The sequence below is a fragment of the Pan troglodytes genome, chromosome 12 (assembly GCF_028858775.2).
Source record: "Pan troglodytes isolate AG18354 chromosome 12, NHGRI_mPanTro3-v2.0_pri, whole genome shotgun sequence".
NCBI classification, from domain to species: Eukaryota; Metazoa; Chordata; class Mammalia; order Primates; family Hominidae; genus Pan; species Pan troglodytes.
In genome coordinates, this window is record NC_072410.2 from 52,198,172 (window position 1) to 52,213,372 (window position 15,201).

The following is a 15,201-nucleotide window of genomic DNA, read 5'->3' on the forward strand; positions in this document are numbered from 1 at the left end:
CCCTAAAATCTGGCAGTGGATCAAAAGAAAGTCAAATGCATCATCCCCGTGTGTTTCTTCCCTCTTGGGGCTTCTGAGTCTCATTGGAACCCCACCACTATAAAACACCTGGAGTGGGTTTTGTGACTTGTCAGTCTTGTTACTTTATAAATAGGCTTCATGTTGTGTAACCTGAATGCTTTGGGTTAATACAAAGAGACAGACAAGACAGGCACAGGCTGATGACCTGGAGAATAGAGGGAAGAGCTGACAGGAAAAAGCATTCCAGGTAAATGGGGCAGGTTGGATCACCATGGTCCTTCTGTGACCATTTTCAAGGCTCTAATGAGTGGCCCTGTCTGCTCGTGTGACTACAAGCTTGTTGCATTTCCCCTGAGTTTTGGGTACATCTGCCCATATACAGTTGGAAACTAAATGACCTGCAGTTGAAGGGACTTTCTCTGTTGGGGCCCAGAATTTCTCAACAGAGTGCCCTATCAATATGTTAAGCAAGACAAGGTTCTGTGCATTACAGAAATCAGAAACTTAGCATCCGCGGCCCCACCATTAAGTACCAGTGGTGCCCCCTAGTCCTTGTGACAGTCAGAAAGCACCTCCCACCACAGGTTCTCAGATGCTCCCTAAGGGGCATCTGCTACCAGCAGTAAGAACCCCTGGGCTAGCGGGTGGTCTGGTCAAGGTCTCCCAGTGAAAGGGAGTAAATCTGAGTACCACCCCGTCCACTCCTCCTCTTCAGCACCTGGAGCCTGCACTTGTTGCCCAGGCCTTTCTCCCCTACTAGCCTCTTCTCCCTCCTCCTGCCCCTTGCTTCTGGGGCCCAAAGAGGAGAACTTAGAGATTCTGCCAGTTTGCAGTGTGATGTGGGTTGAGAAATGTGGAGCTGCAAGAAGTAAGTGTATTTACCCCTTAACTCTTGAAAACCTGTAGTTCTGGGGATTTGTTTCCTTCTTGATTGAACTTGCTTCTTAATCAGCCACCCTTATCAACTCAAGTGAGCATGCCTAAGGGGTGTCCTGTGGCCAGCCCCCAAGGTGGACAGTGGGGATTAGCAATGGGGCAGCATTGTCCCCTTCCCCCATCCCCTACTTCCAGGCTGATGCTGCATTGATCTGAGATTCTGCCAAGTCACACTGGTATTTGTATTGGCCCAAACCCAAAGCCTCACAATGCCTTCTGCAGGGTGGTTCCGGGGTGTCCAGGGTGTCGTGCACCAGGGTGCAGGGATGAGTTTGTCATCACCAAGCTATTCACATGGAGGAAATGGGACAGAGTTCAAGGATTGCTTGTTTTTACCTCCTCCCTGCTCATACCCTACTTTCAAGCCACTTGTGTGAATGATGCCCACACATGGCTTTGACTGAGCTGAGGGGATGGGCTTGGTTTGATTTCAGCCACCAAGGGTCTAACTCTGCTGGCCCGAGGTGCACACCAGAAGAACCACTGCTCACCTGGGCCCAGAGGATGGCAATTCTGAGACATCACAGGCCAGGGAAGTTGAGATGGGGCCAATGGGCCTTCACGGATAGGGAGGGACTTATAACATCCCCATGGATCCTTCCAGAGGTGGTGTTTGGTTCCTGTACTTCTTGTCAGCCAGGTGCCCTCTGCTCAGCTGGTTCACAATGCAAAGGGCCCAGGGCCCCTGTGGATAGCTATAGCATCTGCCACTTTATCCCCAGCTTTGTCCCTAGCCCACTGCCGCCATCCCCTTCTTCCTCCCTCCTGGACTCTGGGAAAATCAAGTGTCACCCTTTCCAGAGACACCTCAAGGCCTCATGTCACAGTGCCAGTCAGCTGGAACAGGTTTTCAGAGTGCCTCAGCTTGGCACGGCTTCTCTGCAACCTCAGAACTCGGCCCTGGTAGAGCCTGTTGGTGATTCAGCAGCTGGGGAACTCCAGCCAGCCCGAGAGGGCTCGGCGATACTCGCCCTGTTGCCTTGAAATTCCAGGAATTTGGATGGGGGCCCTCAGCCAGCCAGTGCGTGAGCAGACCTGGGGAGGAGGAAGGTTGACTCAGTACCCAGCCCCTGGTCTAAGTCTTTGATAAGGCTTAAACTCTTCAGAAGAGACAATTGCTTCCTCCTGGCACAAAAGGGTGTGGCATAGATCTGCACAGGTGGGAGCAAGCACAGGGCCTTCCTCACCTCTAGCCAGATGCATGCTGCATCCTGGTTAACACTGTTGGATAAAGATGTTTTACCTATCTGCTATTTGCTTTGCTTTATGAGAGAGGGTTCTCTCGGACCACCAGATCAGTGGGCAGCCTTATTCTATAAGGCTTTGAAGTGGGTAACATGTTGGGGAGAATACAGGAAGATGTCTGTGTGGCAGTGTGAGTTGTTGCATCACAGTGGCCGGGCCTTAGAAACAAAAGTGTCTCAACAGGAAGCAACTGGCTCCTCCTCCAAGGGTCTCTGTGCCTTTTTTATTTAGTTGTTTATTTTTTGCATGCTTCTCCAGATGTCAGGAAAAGCATTTCACCTCCTTTTGCAGCTATGTTACTTCTCTGTTAACATAGCTGCAAAGGGTTATGTAACAACTATGTTACTTCTGTGGTGTCAGTTTGGGGCACTTGTTAGTGGCATTGACTCTAAAGAGTTCAAAGCAGTTTGCCAATATTCTCATTTGTCTCTTGAAGTAGGGAAAGATAGTAACCAGCTCTCCTAAATCAGTAATGGTGGGAAACAAGGTCTGGGCTGAGAGAGGGAGGGACAGGAGATACTAGTCCATGTGAGTGACCTGATCTTATACCCAGCCCAGTGCTGGTGGGTGTTAGGAGGTGCAGGCAGGGAGCTCTGCCTGCCAGAGTGGTCAGGGGGCATCGTGGAGGACTTGGGGATTGAGCTTGACCTGGAAGGCTGGTAGAAATGACGTCAGGCAGTAAGGAGGCTTTTCTACGCAGAAGAGAAGGAGTTAGTGTTTGTAAGAGACCCGGACTAGGTAGAAACATTTGGGTGGAAGAAAGGGCTGTAATAGGGAGCATCAGAGATACAGGAACACCAGTGAGTGTGTTTGCTTCGATCATCTGGATTGTAAACTCCTTGTGGCAAGTCTTGCCTTTGTTTGAAGAGCCCTGGGACACAACATTCACAACGAACGTTCACAATGAGAGTTCACTCATCTGTCTTAGCCTCCTTGGGATATGGCCAGGCCTCTTTGGGGTCACTGGATGGAAGTCTTTGTGTTCTTATAAAAGTTTCAGGAAAAGCCAACAAAATGAGTTAAGGGTAGGAAAATAAAATATTTCAGGGGTCATCTCATCGGGTGACCAAACAATGCAGGATCCACTTGACAGGCCACTTCAGCAGACTTAACTCCGGGCTTTGCATAAGGATGACAGTTCCTTCATTCCTCATGGATTTTTCAATATTGTAGTGGGACTATTTAATATCATTTAAATAGAAAAACACAGATTTAACTTACCACCCAACTGAACAATGGTACAGCTATTTATAATGGAGTTCAATGGCTTTTGAGAATTGGAAGGATTCTTTCTCATAGGAAGGGACTTTTCATTCATTGTTCTCTGCCCAGCACCTAGACAATGTCCCGCTAATGGTGCAGCAGGTGCTCAGTGAGCACTTGTTGAATGAATGAATGTCAGGATTCAAGTGCTCTGTGCAGCAAACCACCATGGCCCACGTCTACTTAAGTAACAAACCTGCACATCCTGCACGTGTACCCCTGAACTTAAAATAAAAGTTGGCTGTGATCCCAGCACTTTGGGAGGTCGAGGCAGGTGGATCACTTAAGGTCGGGAGTTTAAGACCAGCCTGGCCAACATGGTGAAACCTCGTCTGTACCAAAAATATAAAAAATTAGCCGGGTGTGATGACACACACCTGTATCCCAGCTATTCAGGAGGCTGAGGCAGGAGAATTGCTTGAACCTGGGAGGTGGAGGTTGCAGTGAGCTGAGATCATGCCACTGTACTCCAGCCTGGGCAACAGAGTAAGACTCCATCATAAAAAAATAAATAAATAAAAAATAAAAGTTGGAAATAAAAATTCAAGTGCTCCTCATCTCCACTGAAATTAGAGTAAGAACCAAGACCTAGAGCTGTAGCGGCAGGGATCTAGACTAGAAGTAAAGGAATTCCCGAGGATCTGCAGGTTTTCCCATTCCCCATCTGTACACCCTCACTACTCACTACCCAGCCCCTAGTCCAAGTCTTTGATGAGACTTTAACTCTGTTTTCAAGCTGGTGACCTCTTAGAGAAATTCAGTTCAACATAAATGTATTAAAATCCTATGTAGGTGCGTTAGGCCAGGTGTAAGGATAGAGATGATTTAGCCACAGCTCCTGACCGCACTAGAGAGGAGAGACAGGTAAGATGTAAAAACTTCTGAACTGCAAGGCAGAATAAAGTAAGGATTCCTCTGAGGAAGAAATGATTATTTCTGACATTTGAGCAAGGCTTTGAGAGGCCAATTTGATTCCCATGGGTAGAGGATGGGATATGCCGACTTGAGAGATCAGCATGATGTGAATGAAAACTGTCAATAGGCTGGGTACGGTGGCCTGCGCCTGTAATCCCAGCACTTTGGGAGGCCAAGGCAGGTGAATCATGAAGTTAGGAGTTCAAGACCAGCCTGACCAATATGGTGAAACTCCGTCTCTACTAAAACTACAAAAATTAGCCAGGCATGGTGGCACGTGCCTGTGGTCCCAGCTACTCGGGAGGCGGAGGCAGAAGAATCGCTTGAATTCGGAAGGCAGAGGTTGCAGTGAGCCAAGATCATGCCACTGCACTCCAGCCTAGGAGACAGAGCGAGACTCAAAAAAAAAAAAAATCCAACAACAACAAAAAAACTATCAATAGTAGCAGCTACCATTTGTTGCGTGTTTATTGTGTGTCACTCAATATACCACATTTTTCTCATGTGTCCCTCGTTTAATCTCTAAACAACCCTGTGCAAGAGTTGGATATCTTTATCTGCTTTTACAGTGAAGGAAACTGAGGCTCAGGCAGCTAAACTAAAGTCAGCAGCCATAAGAAGTTGGGTGAGGATCCTAGTAGCATGAACCCAAGGCACCAAGCTGGGAGTGCCAATTTTTGTGCAGGGAAAAGGGGCAGTGCTGGGCAGCTGGGGTCAGAGGACCTGACAGGAGGGAATGGGTGGAGTTTAGGTGGAAACGGGGTCTAGGATCAGGTTATGCATGCTAAATCTCTACTCAGGACTTGGGGCTGGGTTCTGTCTCTGCGCTGGGTTCTGTGAGTGGTACAGAGCCCATGGAGAGCTTAGAGGAAAGGAGTGATTTCATTCAGCAAGGTCAGTCTAGTAGTAGGAGCAAAGATTTTTTTTTTTAAGCTGTTGGCAAGAAAACCAGTCTAACAACTATTTTGATAGCACAGGGAGAGATGATAGGGCCTGAATTGGGGCAGTAACAGCAGGGATGCAGGGGGATGGATAGGATGGACGGTGTGGAGGCTGGGTGTGTAGGAGGGCTTGGCTTGGATACTGGGTGAAGGAGAGGGAAGGGCTGACAATGACTGCCTAGTTATCAGTCCCGCCCAGAACCAAGGAAGAGGTGGAAGACATGAGTTCAATTTTGAACACATGGTCTGGGGTACAGGCCTTGTGGAGAGTGGTGGAGGTTGGAGATAGTGTTTGGGCATGGAAGCAGGGGAAGCATCTATGGGAATATAGGGTCGGTCCAGTGCCTTGGTGGGCTGTAGTGATAACTGCAACAGCCTACACTTGTCTGCCTTTGTTGAAGTAGGGAGGATTCCATTTTTCTCGGGTAGTTGCTGTCCCACGTGACTTGAACATTTTAAGGGAAAGTCAAAGGTCTCAGATTTCTCTTTTTTTACTTAATTTGCTCACAGTATGTAGGTGCTAAATAAATATTTGATTAGTTAACATAAATAAATAACAATTTTTTTTTTTTTTTGGAGTGGGAGTCTCGCTCTGTCGCCCAGGCTGGAGTGCAGTGGCACAATCTTGGCTCCCTGCAATCTCCGCCTCCCAGGTTCAAACAATTCTCCTGCCTCTGCCTCCCAAGTAGCTGGTATTACAGATGCCCACCACCACACCCAGCTGATTTTTGTATTTTTAGTAGAGTCCGGGTTTCACAATGTTGACTATTTAAACCCTCAAAAGGCGTAAAAGGCATGCTATTTCAAGATCAGTCCATGGAACATCAGTAGCCTGCAGCTGGGCGACCCCGGGGCCTCAAGTAAAACCCTTTGTTGAAGTTCCCTTAGTGATTTCCAAAGGGAGGAGGGTCATGACCACCTCCTCATCATCCTGAACTTCCTGGAAGTTATGATGAAACAGGACCAACATGAAGCCCCATCAAGTGCTGTGTTCAGTGGGTGCTCATGGTGACTTATGGACCTCATGTACTCTATTTCATTTTGTTTCACTTAATCCTTGCAAGTCCCATGAAGGGCTCTTATCCTTGTTTTATGGATGAGCACACCAAGCCTTAGCAAGGGTACATAATAGAGCCAAGATCTCACAGTGAAGGAGTGGCAGAGCCAGGATTTGCACCCAGGCCTGATGGCAAAGCCCCTTTCTGCTGTGCCGTGACAGGCTAGAAAGTGGTAGGGGGTTGTGGTGCAGGCACCCATCTGCCCATCTCTCTTGCCTCCCTGATCCTGAAGGTTCATTCTGAATACTTTGTTTTTTGCTATTGTCAGATATGTTTAGATGGATATGGAAAATTCCTATGAGCTTTCAGGTAATGCTGGATCATTTCCTGTGATGTCATAATCATGAAGTATTTCCCGAGATTTTTCAAGTTGGAACTTGCTGCTGTCCAATGGAGATGCCACATGGCTGCTTTTGACCTTAATATCCCAATGAGTTTGTGGATAGTCCATGGTACGCTCATCCTACCAGCCTTGCTCATAGTCCTCCTCTGCAGGGCCTTCCCTTTTTCCTTCTTAATCAGTTCTTACCCTGAAGCCAGCATCCTCACCTGGCTGTCAACCTCTTGGATTTAAAAATATTGATGAAATCATACAATTTAGTGATTTTTGCTACACAGTTAAAATCCTGCCATGCTTGCAAATAAAATTTGAATGTTGGGATATAATTCATAAGGGAAGATGCCATGAACCTATACTAACTGGCCCTGGGTTCTGTGTGGCCCATTTCTTTATATATTTATGCCTACATGGGAGCCTTTGCAGACCTCTCCCTGAGCAGCAGGATTCCCACCATCTACGTACCACTAACTACTTCCTGTTCCTTAGGACCTGCCAGGTCTAAGAATGGTAGGGGAGGAAGGGGGAAACCTGCTGCCCTCTGAATACCCATACTCCCTTCTGCCCTGCCCTCTAGCACAATTCCTATCCTCCCGCCCTGAGCGTGTTCTTCATCCAAAGGCCTTTCCTCACCACCTCTTCTGAATCCAGAACATCCTTCATCCAAAAGGACCTGCTGCAGCCTCTTCATCCTCCCACATCCCCCTGAAAACAAAAACTTACCCTTCATCCCTTCATGCAGGAAGTCTGGCTTAGAGGATCCCAAACAGGTGAAAGGTAGAGCTCTTGATATTCTAGAGGGAGCAACTGATCTATGCAGTGGAGTACATAGGGGCCTGAAAGCAAACCCCAGCCCCAGCAGAGGCCAGAGCAGGACATGGTCCACTCTGCTGAGGTGGTCAGGGGCCGGAGGATGCTCCTTCCAGCTCCAGGCACTATACCTGAGTGTCCACAGAAGTGGTGGTCACCAGGCCAATGGGTGGTTGAGGATGAAGGGTGTCCGACGCTGAAGGCACAGCCTGGGTATCTGTGCAGAATTGCTAGTCCCGTGCCTGATTGAGGAGTTGGAGTGGGGGTGTCCTCCTCTGGGGCCCAGGGGAGAGGGGTGTCCAGCCTCTCTTAAGAGCATTTCCCATTGACACATCAGCACATAGGTTTCGGGATGGCTCCACTTCTGGGGACTCATGAGCTAAATCGGTGAGCCTCCTTTTTACCTTGTTTCTGTTGGGAACATTTACCTGGGTACCAAACAGCTGAACGATAAGCATGGCAACACTTGTCCTTCCTAAGGGCAGACCAGGTTCCCACTCTATTTTGGGGGACACAGGATCAGCCTTTCATAAGGGTTTTCTTCCGTTGCATGTGGTTTTCCCCTTGATACCACCCCCTTCTTTTCTTTTTTCTTTTTGAAGTCCACAGTCTTGGGATTTCCCTCTTAGGAGCTATTTAAACAGAAATAGGATGCCAGCAGGAGTGGCCTAGAAGGGATTCCTAGAAGCCTTCCTGTCCCGAGGGCCTGCGGCAGGCAAGGACCAGCTTTGAAACTTAGGCAGGAGGAGCCTGTGGCTGTGGGCCACCAGGCCTGTGCACTGTGTGTCTCCCTGAGCCACTGCATGTGGCTGCAGTGCCTGTGGCTGTCCTCTCCCCATCCTTCCTTTGTTTGGAGTGACCCTTGGAGCCTGCCAAGGCCACATGTTTCTGGAAGGTCCTCACACAGCCCGGCTTTCTAAGCACAGTCGTGTGGCCAGAGGGCTGGGCAGCTGGTGAGCCTGGGTGCTCATACCTTTGCCCCTCATTAGACCTTGTTCATGGCAGGGAGACTGGAGGCAGTGGGAGAATCCCCAAGAGGCAATGCATGACTCTCAGGGAGAGACGGATCAAGGCTCAGCCGCTGGGCCTGCAGAGTCTGTTGTTTGGACTCACTTGGGGTTTGTGACTGCTGAATACACACCTGTGTCACAACTGGCCATGGTGAGAAGGACTGTGGTGTGGTCTGGTAATTAGACACTGTCTTGTGCATGGGAGTTGGAGACACTTGAGTTTGAATGTGGCTGCAGGAGCTTGGGCAAATTTCTTAACCTCTCTAAGCCTCAGTTTCTTCATCTCTATGACTGGGCATTTCTACCAGCTGGACCAGAAGGTTGGGAGGCACCAATGTCATGAGTTGTTTTAAGGACTAAGTAAGAGAACACATGCAGAACCTTAGCACTGGGCCTGGGACTAGGTCATGCCCAAAAAGTGGTACACATCCACCTGCAAAGTGAGAGACCTGAGCCCTGTCCTCCTGCTCCAGGGTCCTCTTAGGTTCACCATATAATGAAGACAAAGCAGAGGCCTTGCCGCTCATCACAGGGCCTCAGCTGATGCTGGGCATGGATCAAGATTGCAGAGTGAAGCCCAGGGCACCAAGAAGTTGTTTTCCGTGAGGGTATAGAAAGGACCTATTCTTCTTGTGTTGCTCAAATTATGAATAAAAAGCCAGTGTCTTTCATCTGTGGAACATCGTGGTTTTGCAAACTTTAATTCATTCCCAAAACACCTCTGTGAGTTTAGCAGCTGCGAGCTCACAGGTGAGGAACAGAAGGTGAAGTAATTTGCCCCAAGGCTGGGGAGCAGGCCCCCATTGCACACCCTCATCTTCCTGGAGCAGTGGTGTTCATCAGTGCCTTGTCCTGGATTCAGCTGTACAGTGTTTGCTTTCTTGTCTGGGTTTTGCTTAAGCAGAGGCCAACATGGAGCCCAGGAACCATGCTGACTGGGTTCACCCTGACTGACAGGATAGGGAGCAGGAACAGGGCATGAAGATAATTCTTTAGTTCAGGGGCAGTTTGTGACAGGCAAGTCACGCTTCCCCTCAGAGTATGCAAAGCATCCCCGGTGTCATCCTTGGACACTATTATGAGTCACTGGCTGACTTTAGCCAAGGGTGGTTTGTGGCAGTGCCAGCGAAGTCAGAACATGACTGTTCCCCAGCTTCAAGGGGGCAACCGCTGACTTTTCCCGGCTTGGATGGGGATGCCTTGTTTTAACACTTGTGTGTGGGTGACAGAGGGGCCCTGGGAGCCTTGCTTCCAAAATTAGCATCAATTGGACAGCAAGAAAGAATTGCACAGGGAAGACATGCATAATTTTACTGATTTTCTCTCCCTGTCCCCCTGCCCTGCCTCCAACTCCAGCCCAAACATCTGGCTTAGGATTCTGTAAAAGTCTTTCGGAGGTCCATGCCAGACCTCCAGTAAAAGCAGTCTGAAGTTCTTATGTTTCTCATTTCAGAGGTTGGAAGGAACGTCGGGAGCATGATTGCTTTATCTATTCCAAGTGTGTTTTGTTCTTTGAGAGTCAGGACTTCTGTATCTACACCCTAAGTGAAAAGGGGCAAGGAACCCTCACAGCCTGCAGAGTAGGGGGCTGCATCGATCCTGTAACAGACAGAACTTTGCTTGTTTCCTGTGCTAACTTGATTCATTTGCCTTCTGGGCTAACCTGTCAGAGGCCCAGCCCCTCGGCACAGCAACTGTGGCATCTTTTTGCGTTTCAGTTTTGGGAAGTCATTCTAATGTGGCTCATGCTGATTGCATAACTCAGAAGAGGTTCCTTCTTCATTGGAAGGTTGCTACCATTTCCAGAAACCTCGAGTACTGTAATCTGAAGGCACATAAAGGTCGTCTGTTGGCAGGGCTGGTTTTATGGGCATGCAACCTGTATAGGTCACACAGGACCCCATGCTCACAAGGGCCCTGAGCTTGAGGTTTAACACTCTGCAGTTGCAGTCTTAAAAATCTTGTAGTTTTATCTTTACATTTGTGTCTTGTAGGTGAAGTCCAGTGGGACAATACAGTACGCACTGGGGGCTTAGAGGCTTGGTTCCCGTGGTCCTGCTTATTAATATCTCCCTGCCTCCCCTAGGTTTTCTTGCTCCTGCCATGATCTATCCCTGGCGGGGCCTGGGGTTAAGTACATGGCATCTCAGGGTACGCCATGGTGGCAGCTGTCCCCATTCTGGACTGGCAGCTCCATGGCATCTTCAGTGGGCAACTAGAGAGGGGTGAGCTGCTTGACTCCCCCTGATCCAGGTACCTAGTACATCCTGGCAGGGAGGAGGCAATATCCTTAAGGGGTCACCCATCCATCTTGGGTTGGGACAGCCACTTCCTGGGAATAAGAGATACCTGACTAGACCCCTCAACCCCCAGCTGGGTCACAGCACATTGGCCCCGCTGCCAGCTGGAAGGAAACCCCAGAGGGAGTGGGTCCTTTGCTCCCTTACACACTCTGTCCCTGGGGTATACCTGTGAGAGGCTGCACTCAACCTGTGGGTATCCTCATACCCAAAGGACAGCAATGACATAAATAGCAAACAAACATGATGACATGAACAACAGGGTGAAGGTACTTAATGTCACTAAAATGTACAATTAAAATGGTTGAAATGGTAAATTTTATGTTACGTATATTTTCCCACCATAAAAAAATATATATTTATAAGGTGTTAAGAAAAAACAAAGGCCAAAACCACCCTGACAGATGGAGAGAGAGACTGGGAAGAAGTGGAAGGCTCCGGATTTCAGTGCTTTTCATGGGCATTTTCTTCTTACTTTTTCAACAAGGGGTCCCATGTGCTCATTTTGCACTGATATCCACAAATTATGTAGCCGAGCCTGTCTACCGGCCAGTCTGTGAAACTACCGAACTTTTGCCTGTCAAAGGGCCTGCCCTCTAAGCGTCTGAGGACATCATTTGCCAAGCAGACTCTGACCTTTTCCCTCTTCTCCTCCACCCAACAGGTATCGTGTTGGCTGCGTGCCAGGCCTTGGAGAACAGCACGTCCCCGCTGAGTGGTGAGTGCAGCTGCCGTGGGTGTGTGGATCATGTGTGGGAAGGGAGCGGGCCTGCTGCTGTGTGGCTCCTCAAGAGCTCCCTCCCTGGCCTCCTGCCCACCGAGCACACGCCTGTCCCGGAGTCCTCTCTGCCCCCTCCTCAGGGGCGAGGAGGTGCTCACTGGAAAGTCTTAACTGCAGGCCCAAGGGGGGGCTGTTCCTGGCCCTCTCAGGGGCCTCCCCTACGTGTCTCTCTTCAGCTGTTCAGACAATTCCTGTGGGCAAGTGTGCCAAAACAGGGCCTGCAGGACCCCAGAGCTTGGGGCCAGCTATGTTTTCCCCACTCTCGTAATAGTCCACCTGAAGTAGAACCCAGATTTCTGAACCCCCATCGGTGACCTTTGTTTAGTTATTTTCTGGTTTACGTTTTAATACGTATAGTAAAAAAAAAAAAAAAAAAAAAATCGGTATTTTTTTTTAATTATTATTTTAAAGATCCTAAATCAAAATAGTGGAGAGCTTGGGACATGTAGGAGGCAAACCACCAGTGGCCACAGCACTGCAGGGGAGCAACCTCTGTTTGATTTGCATGTTGCTTTTGCCCTTTCTCCATGTGTGTTAATATTTTTATACGATTAGTCCTGGTGAGGAAACAATGTGGATTCCTGCTTTTTAAGCTCAAATGTTGGGGCTGTGCATTGTTCCATGTTGCTGGAAAGTCTTGAAATCTCTTCTCTTAAAATGTCATGCTGTCTCATTAAAGTGAACATGTGTGATTTAATGAAACATTTCCCATTGGATATTTACGGTGCCTCTAGTTTCTTAAGTTATGATGCTACCTCTTCATGCCTAGAAGCTTTTTCCACCTTTTGGATTCTTTCCTCAGAATGTGTCTCCGGAAACAGGAATAAATACAGATTTATGACCCTTGGTACAAACTGCCAGATAGCTTTCCGAGTGAATGGTGCTGATTTCTCCCAGCAGTGTGTGAGTGCACCAGTCCCACAACTCCCTGGTTAGCACAGAGTGTGTTTCAGTAACTTCTGCTCCCATCTGTTACTGCACTAGCCTCCTGCTGTGTCTCCATAGTTATTTCAGAGAGGTTCCAGTGGGAGGGGGTGGGTTTCTTACCTATTCATAAATTCTGTAGCCAACCACAGTGTCCCTGGTCTCTTCTCCTCCTTCAGGCCTTTCCCTCCAAACCCACTGGAGGCGACACTGCCAGTCCCACTGGGTACCACTGCTCCTGCAGCCCCACCAGCCCCCCTTGCTACTGTTATCCTTGATGCGCTTGGACCCTTAAGGTGCCTAAGCCACTTGGTGGTCCATGATGACACAGAAGAAAATGCCTGTCCCACTCTGTGTCGTGCTTTGTTGGGGCTGGAAGTGGAAAGGTGTAAGTGTGTCCACCTCAAAACAGTGCATCTGGAGTCCAGGGTCTACTAGGGTTTCCATAAAGCAGTACTTTCACTTTTTAATTACCTCCCATCCACAAAGGACTCAGATATGAACATATAGGGAGGAAAAAGAGGATAGCTTAGTAACTTCACCATGCCATTCTCAGAATTGCCTCAACCCCCTTTCTAGAATGCACTTGCCCCAAGCTTCACCTTCTGCCCCTCCTACAGATAGACCTCTGGTGACCTGCCCAAACACTAGAAAGTACTGATACTCTAGCAACACTTACGCACTGGGTATCATTTGAGAGAACCTGGACACTGGGCCAGTTGGGGGTTACCACTCATTTTGATACTTGTCACTATGATCTCCACGCATCTCCATGGGCTAAGAAGCCTCCTGTGTTTTCCTCACCCTCCCTGTTCTCTTCTAAGCCAAATTGGGTAGAACTGAGGTATAAAGGCCTTGAGATTAAGCCAGAAGGGGGAGATGGAGTCCTGTGCCCCAGGCCTCTATCCCTAGTTTCCCGGCTCTTTGGTGAAGCCTTCCTCCTGCTCCTCCTGATTCACACTCTAAGACCTGGTAGGCCAAGAGCCATGTTCTCTACTGAATCAGGTGACAAGTTGCAATGATGGCAAGTGCTGACACTGCCATGCATAGAGAAGGGGTTCCTCTTGGTTATTTGACCCCCTCCTCCAAGTCTCCATCCATTCAGACAGACAAGAAAACCCTAAGGGATGTCGCCCTGGAGCCTGTTCCCCAGGAGCCTGGCATAACTCCTGCCTAGGCCTTTTGGGGTTCCCTAGGCCCTGCTGGGCAGATGTGGGCAGACCTGATAAATTTGTCCAGAAGGGGACTATTCTTTTTGCAGTCGTGAACAGCCTCTGTTCCATCTTTTCTTCCTGAACTTTCTATGAGAACATCTCTGAGGTTTACTTCCCCTCATTGTGACATGTGGTCAGAAAACAGCAGTTGAACCCCTGCTATGTTGCATATTAGCCTGTAACCAGCTCAGTGCCACTCTGAGGCCTGAGGTGGTCTGTGAGAGCAGAGGCAGTGCCACACCTTCTAAAGTCCAGAGAGCCTCAAGCCCCCCGGGTTGGCTGCCAGTCTGCAGAGGAGGGAGGTGGCTCCCCGTCTGCCCTCTCTGTTGCTCTCTGTTTGATGGGTCACTGAGCTACAGAACTTGCACCCCAGGGCCTTAGAGATTTAATGAAATTACTCTTTCCAGAGTTATTTACTCTTGGCCCTGCCCCATGAGACCCAGACATGAATCCAGAGAGGGCTGGGCCAGGAGAAAAGTCCAAGTGGTGATGACCGTGTTATAGTCACACCTCCAAAGGCTGGGGCTTTATGACTAGATCGGGCTTATGCTTAACTTTCTTTCCTTTAGGGTGTCCTTCCTGTCCCCTAGAGGACTGCTCAGGCCCTGGTAGGCCTTCCCACCCCATCCCACCCACTCTCTCATCACCGCACAGAGCTGAAATCCTGTGGTGGGCGCAGCTCAAACTGGGGACCAACTCCCACCAGCCACACTCACTGCCCGTCATTGTAGCAAGTGTGTGTGTGTGTGTGTGTGTGTGTGTGTGTATTCATGACTAATAAGTAAAACTCTCTGTTAACATTGTATTAGAGAAACCTTCATCCACAGAAGAAGAGATAGTGAAATCAGTTCCTGTATACCCATCACCCAGGTTTGACAATTAGCATCATTCTGTCATTTTTCTTTGATCTATTCTCCCTATCTTTCTAATTTTTCCCTGTGCCGGGGTATTTTAAAGCAAAGCCCACTTCACTCGTAACACTTCAATGCGTATACGTAACAGATAAAGCCTTTTAAAACGTCACCACAATTCCATTACCGCACCAGCAAAGGCAATGATGATTCCTTTTTGTTAGATCCTCAGATATGGAAGGTAGATGATGCTGTATTTAATTTTGTGCTACTTCGTTTTAATTTGCATTTACTTTCATGTTTTTGTATCTTGCATTCTACTTATATTTCTTTTCAGGTGAACACTGTTTTCATAAAATGTATTCATGTCTCTGCTGGGTGACTTTCACATCTGAGTGCCCCTAACTCCCAATGCTCTGGATGCTGGTGGGCTCCTTTACTCAATCCCAGAATCAATCCAGAAACAAACCATCCAGAAAAATGTAAATGGTGTGAAACCATCCCCACCAGTTAGGTGTGAAAATGGGTAATTTTAGAACAAAAGCTATAAGGACTTTACCCATGATGTAAATTTGCAGGCCTTCTCACTGTAAGA

General features: G+C 48.5%; 1 protein-coding gene across 2 annotated transcripts in view; it reads left to right on the top strand.

Moving 5' to 3' along the window:
* TGFA (transforming growth factor alpha) overlaps positions 1-15,201 on the top strand; it is a 106,683-nt gene that overhangs the window by 27,504 nt on the left and 63,978 nt on the right. For both annotated transcript variants that reach the window (XM_054678520.2, XM_054678521.2), the window contains exon 2: positions 11,501-11,554. In XM_054678520.2, coding sequence (XP_054534495.1) covers positions 11,501-11,554 — 54 coding nt within the window. The remainder of the gene's footprint in view (positions 1-11,500; positions 11,555-15,201) is intronic.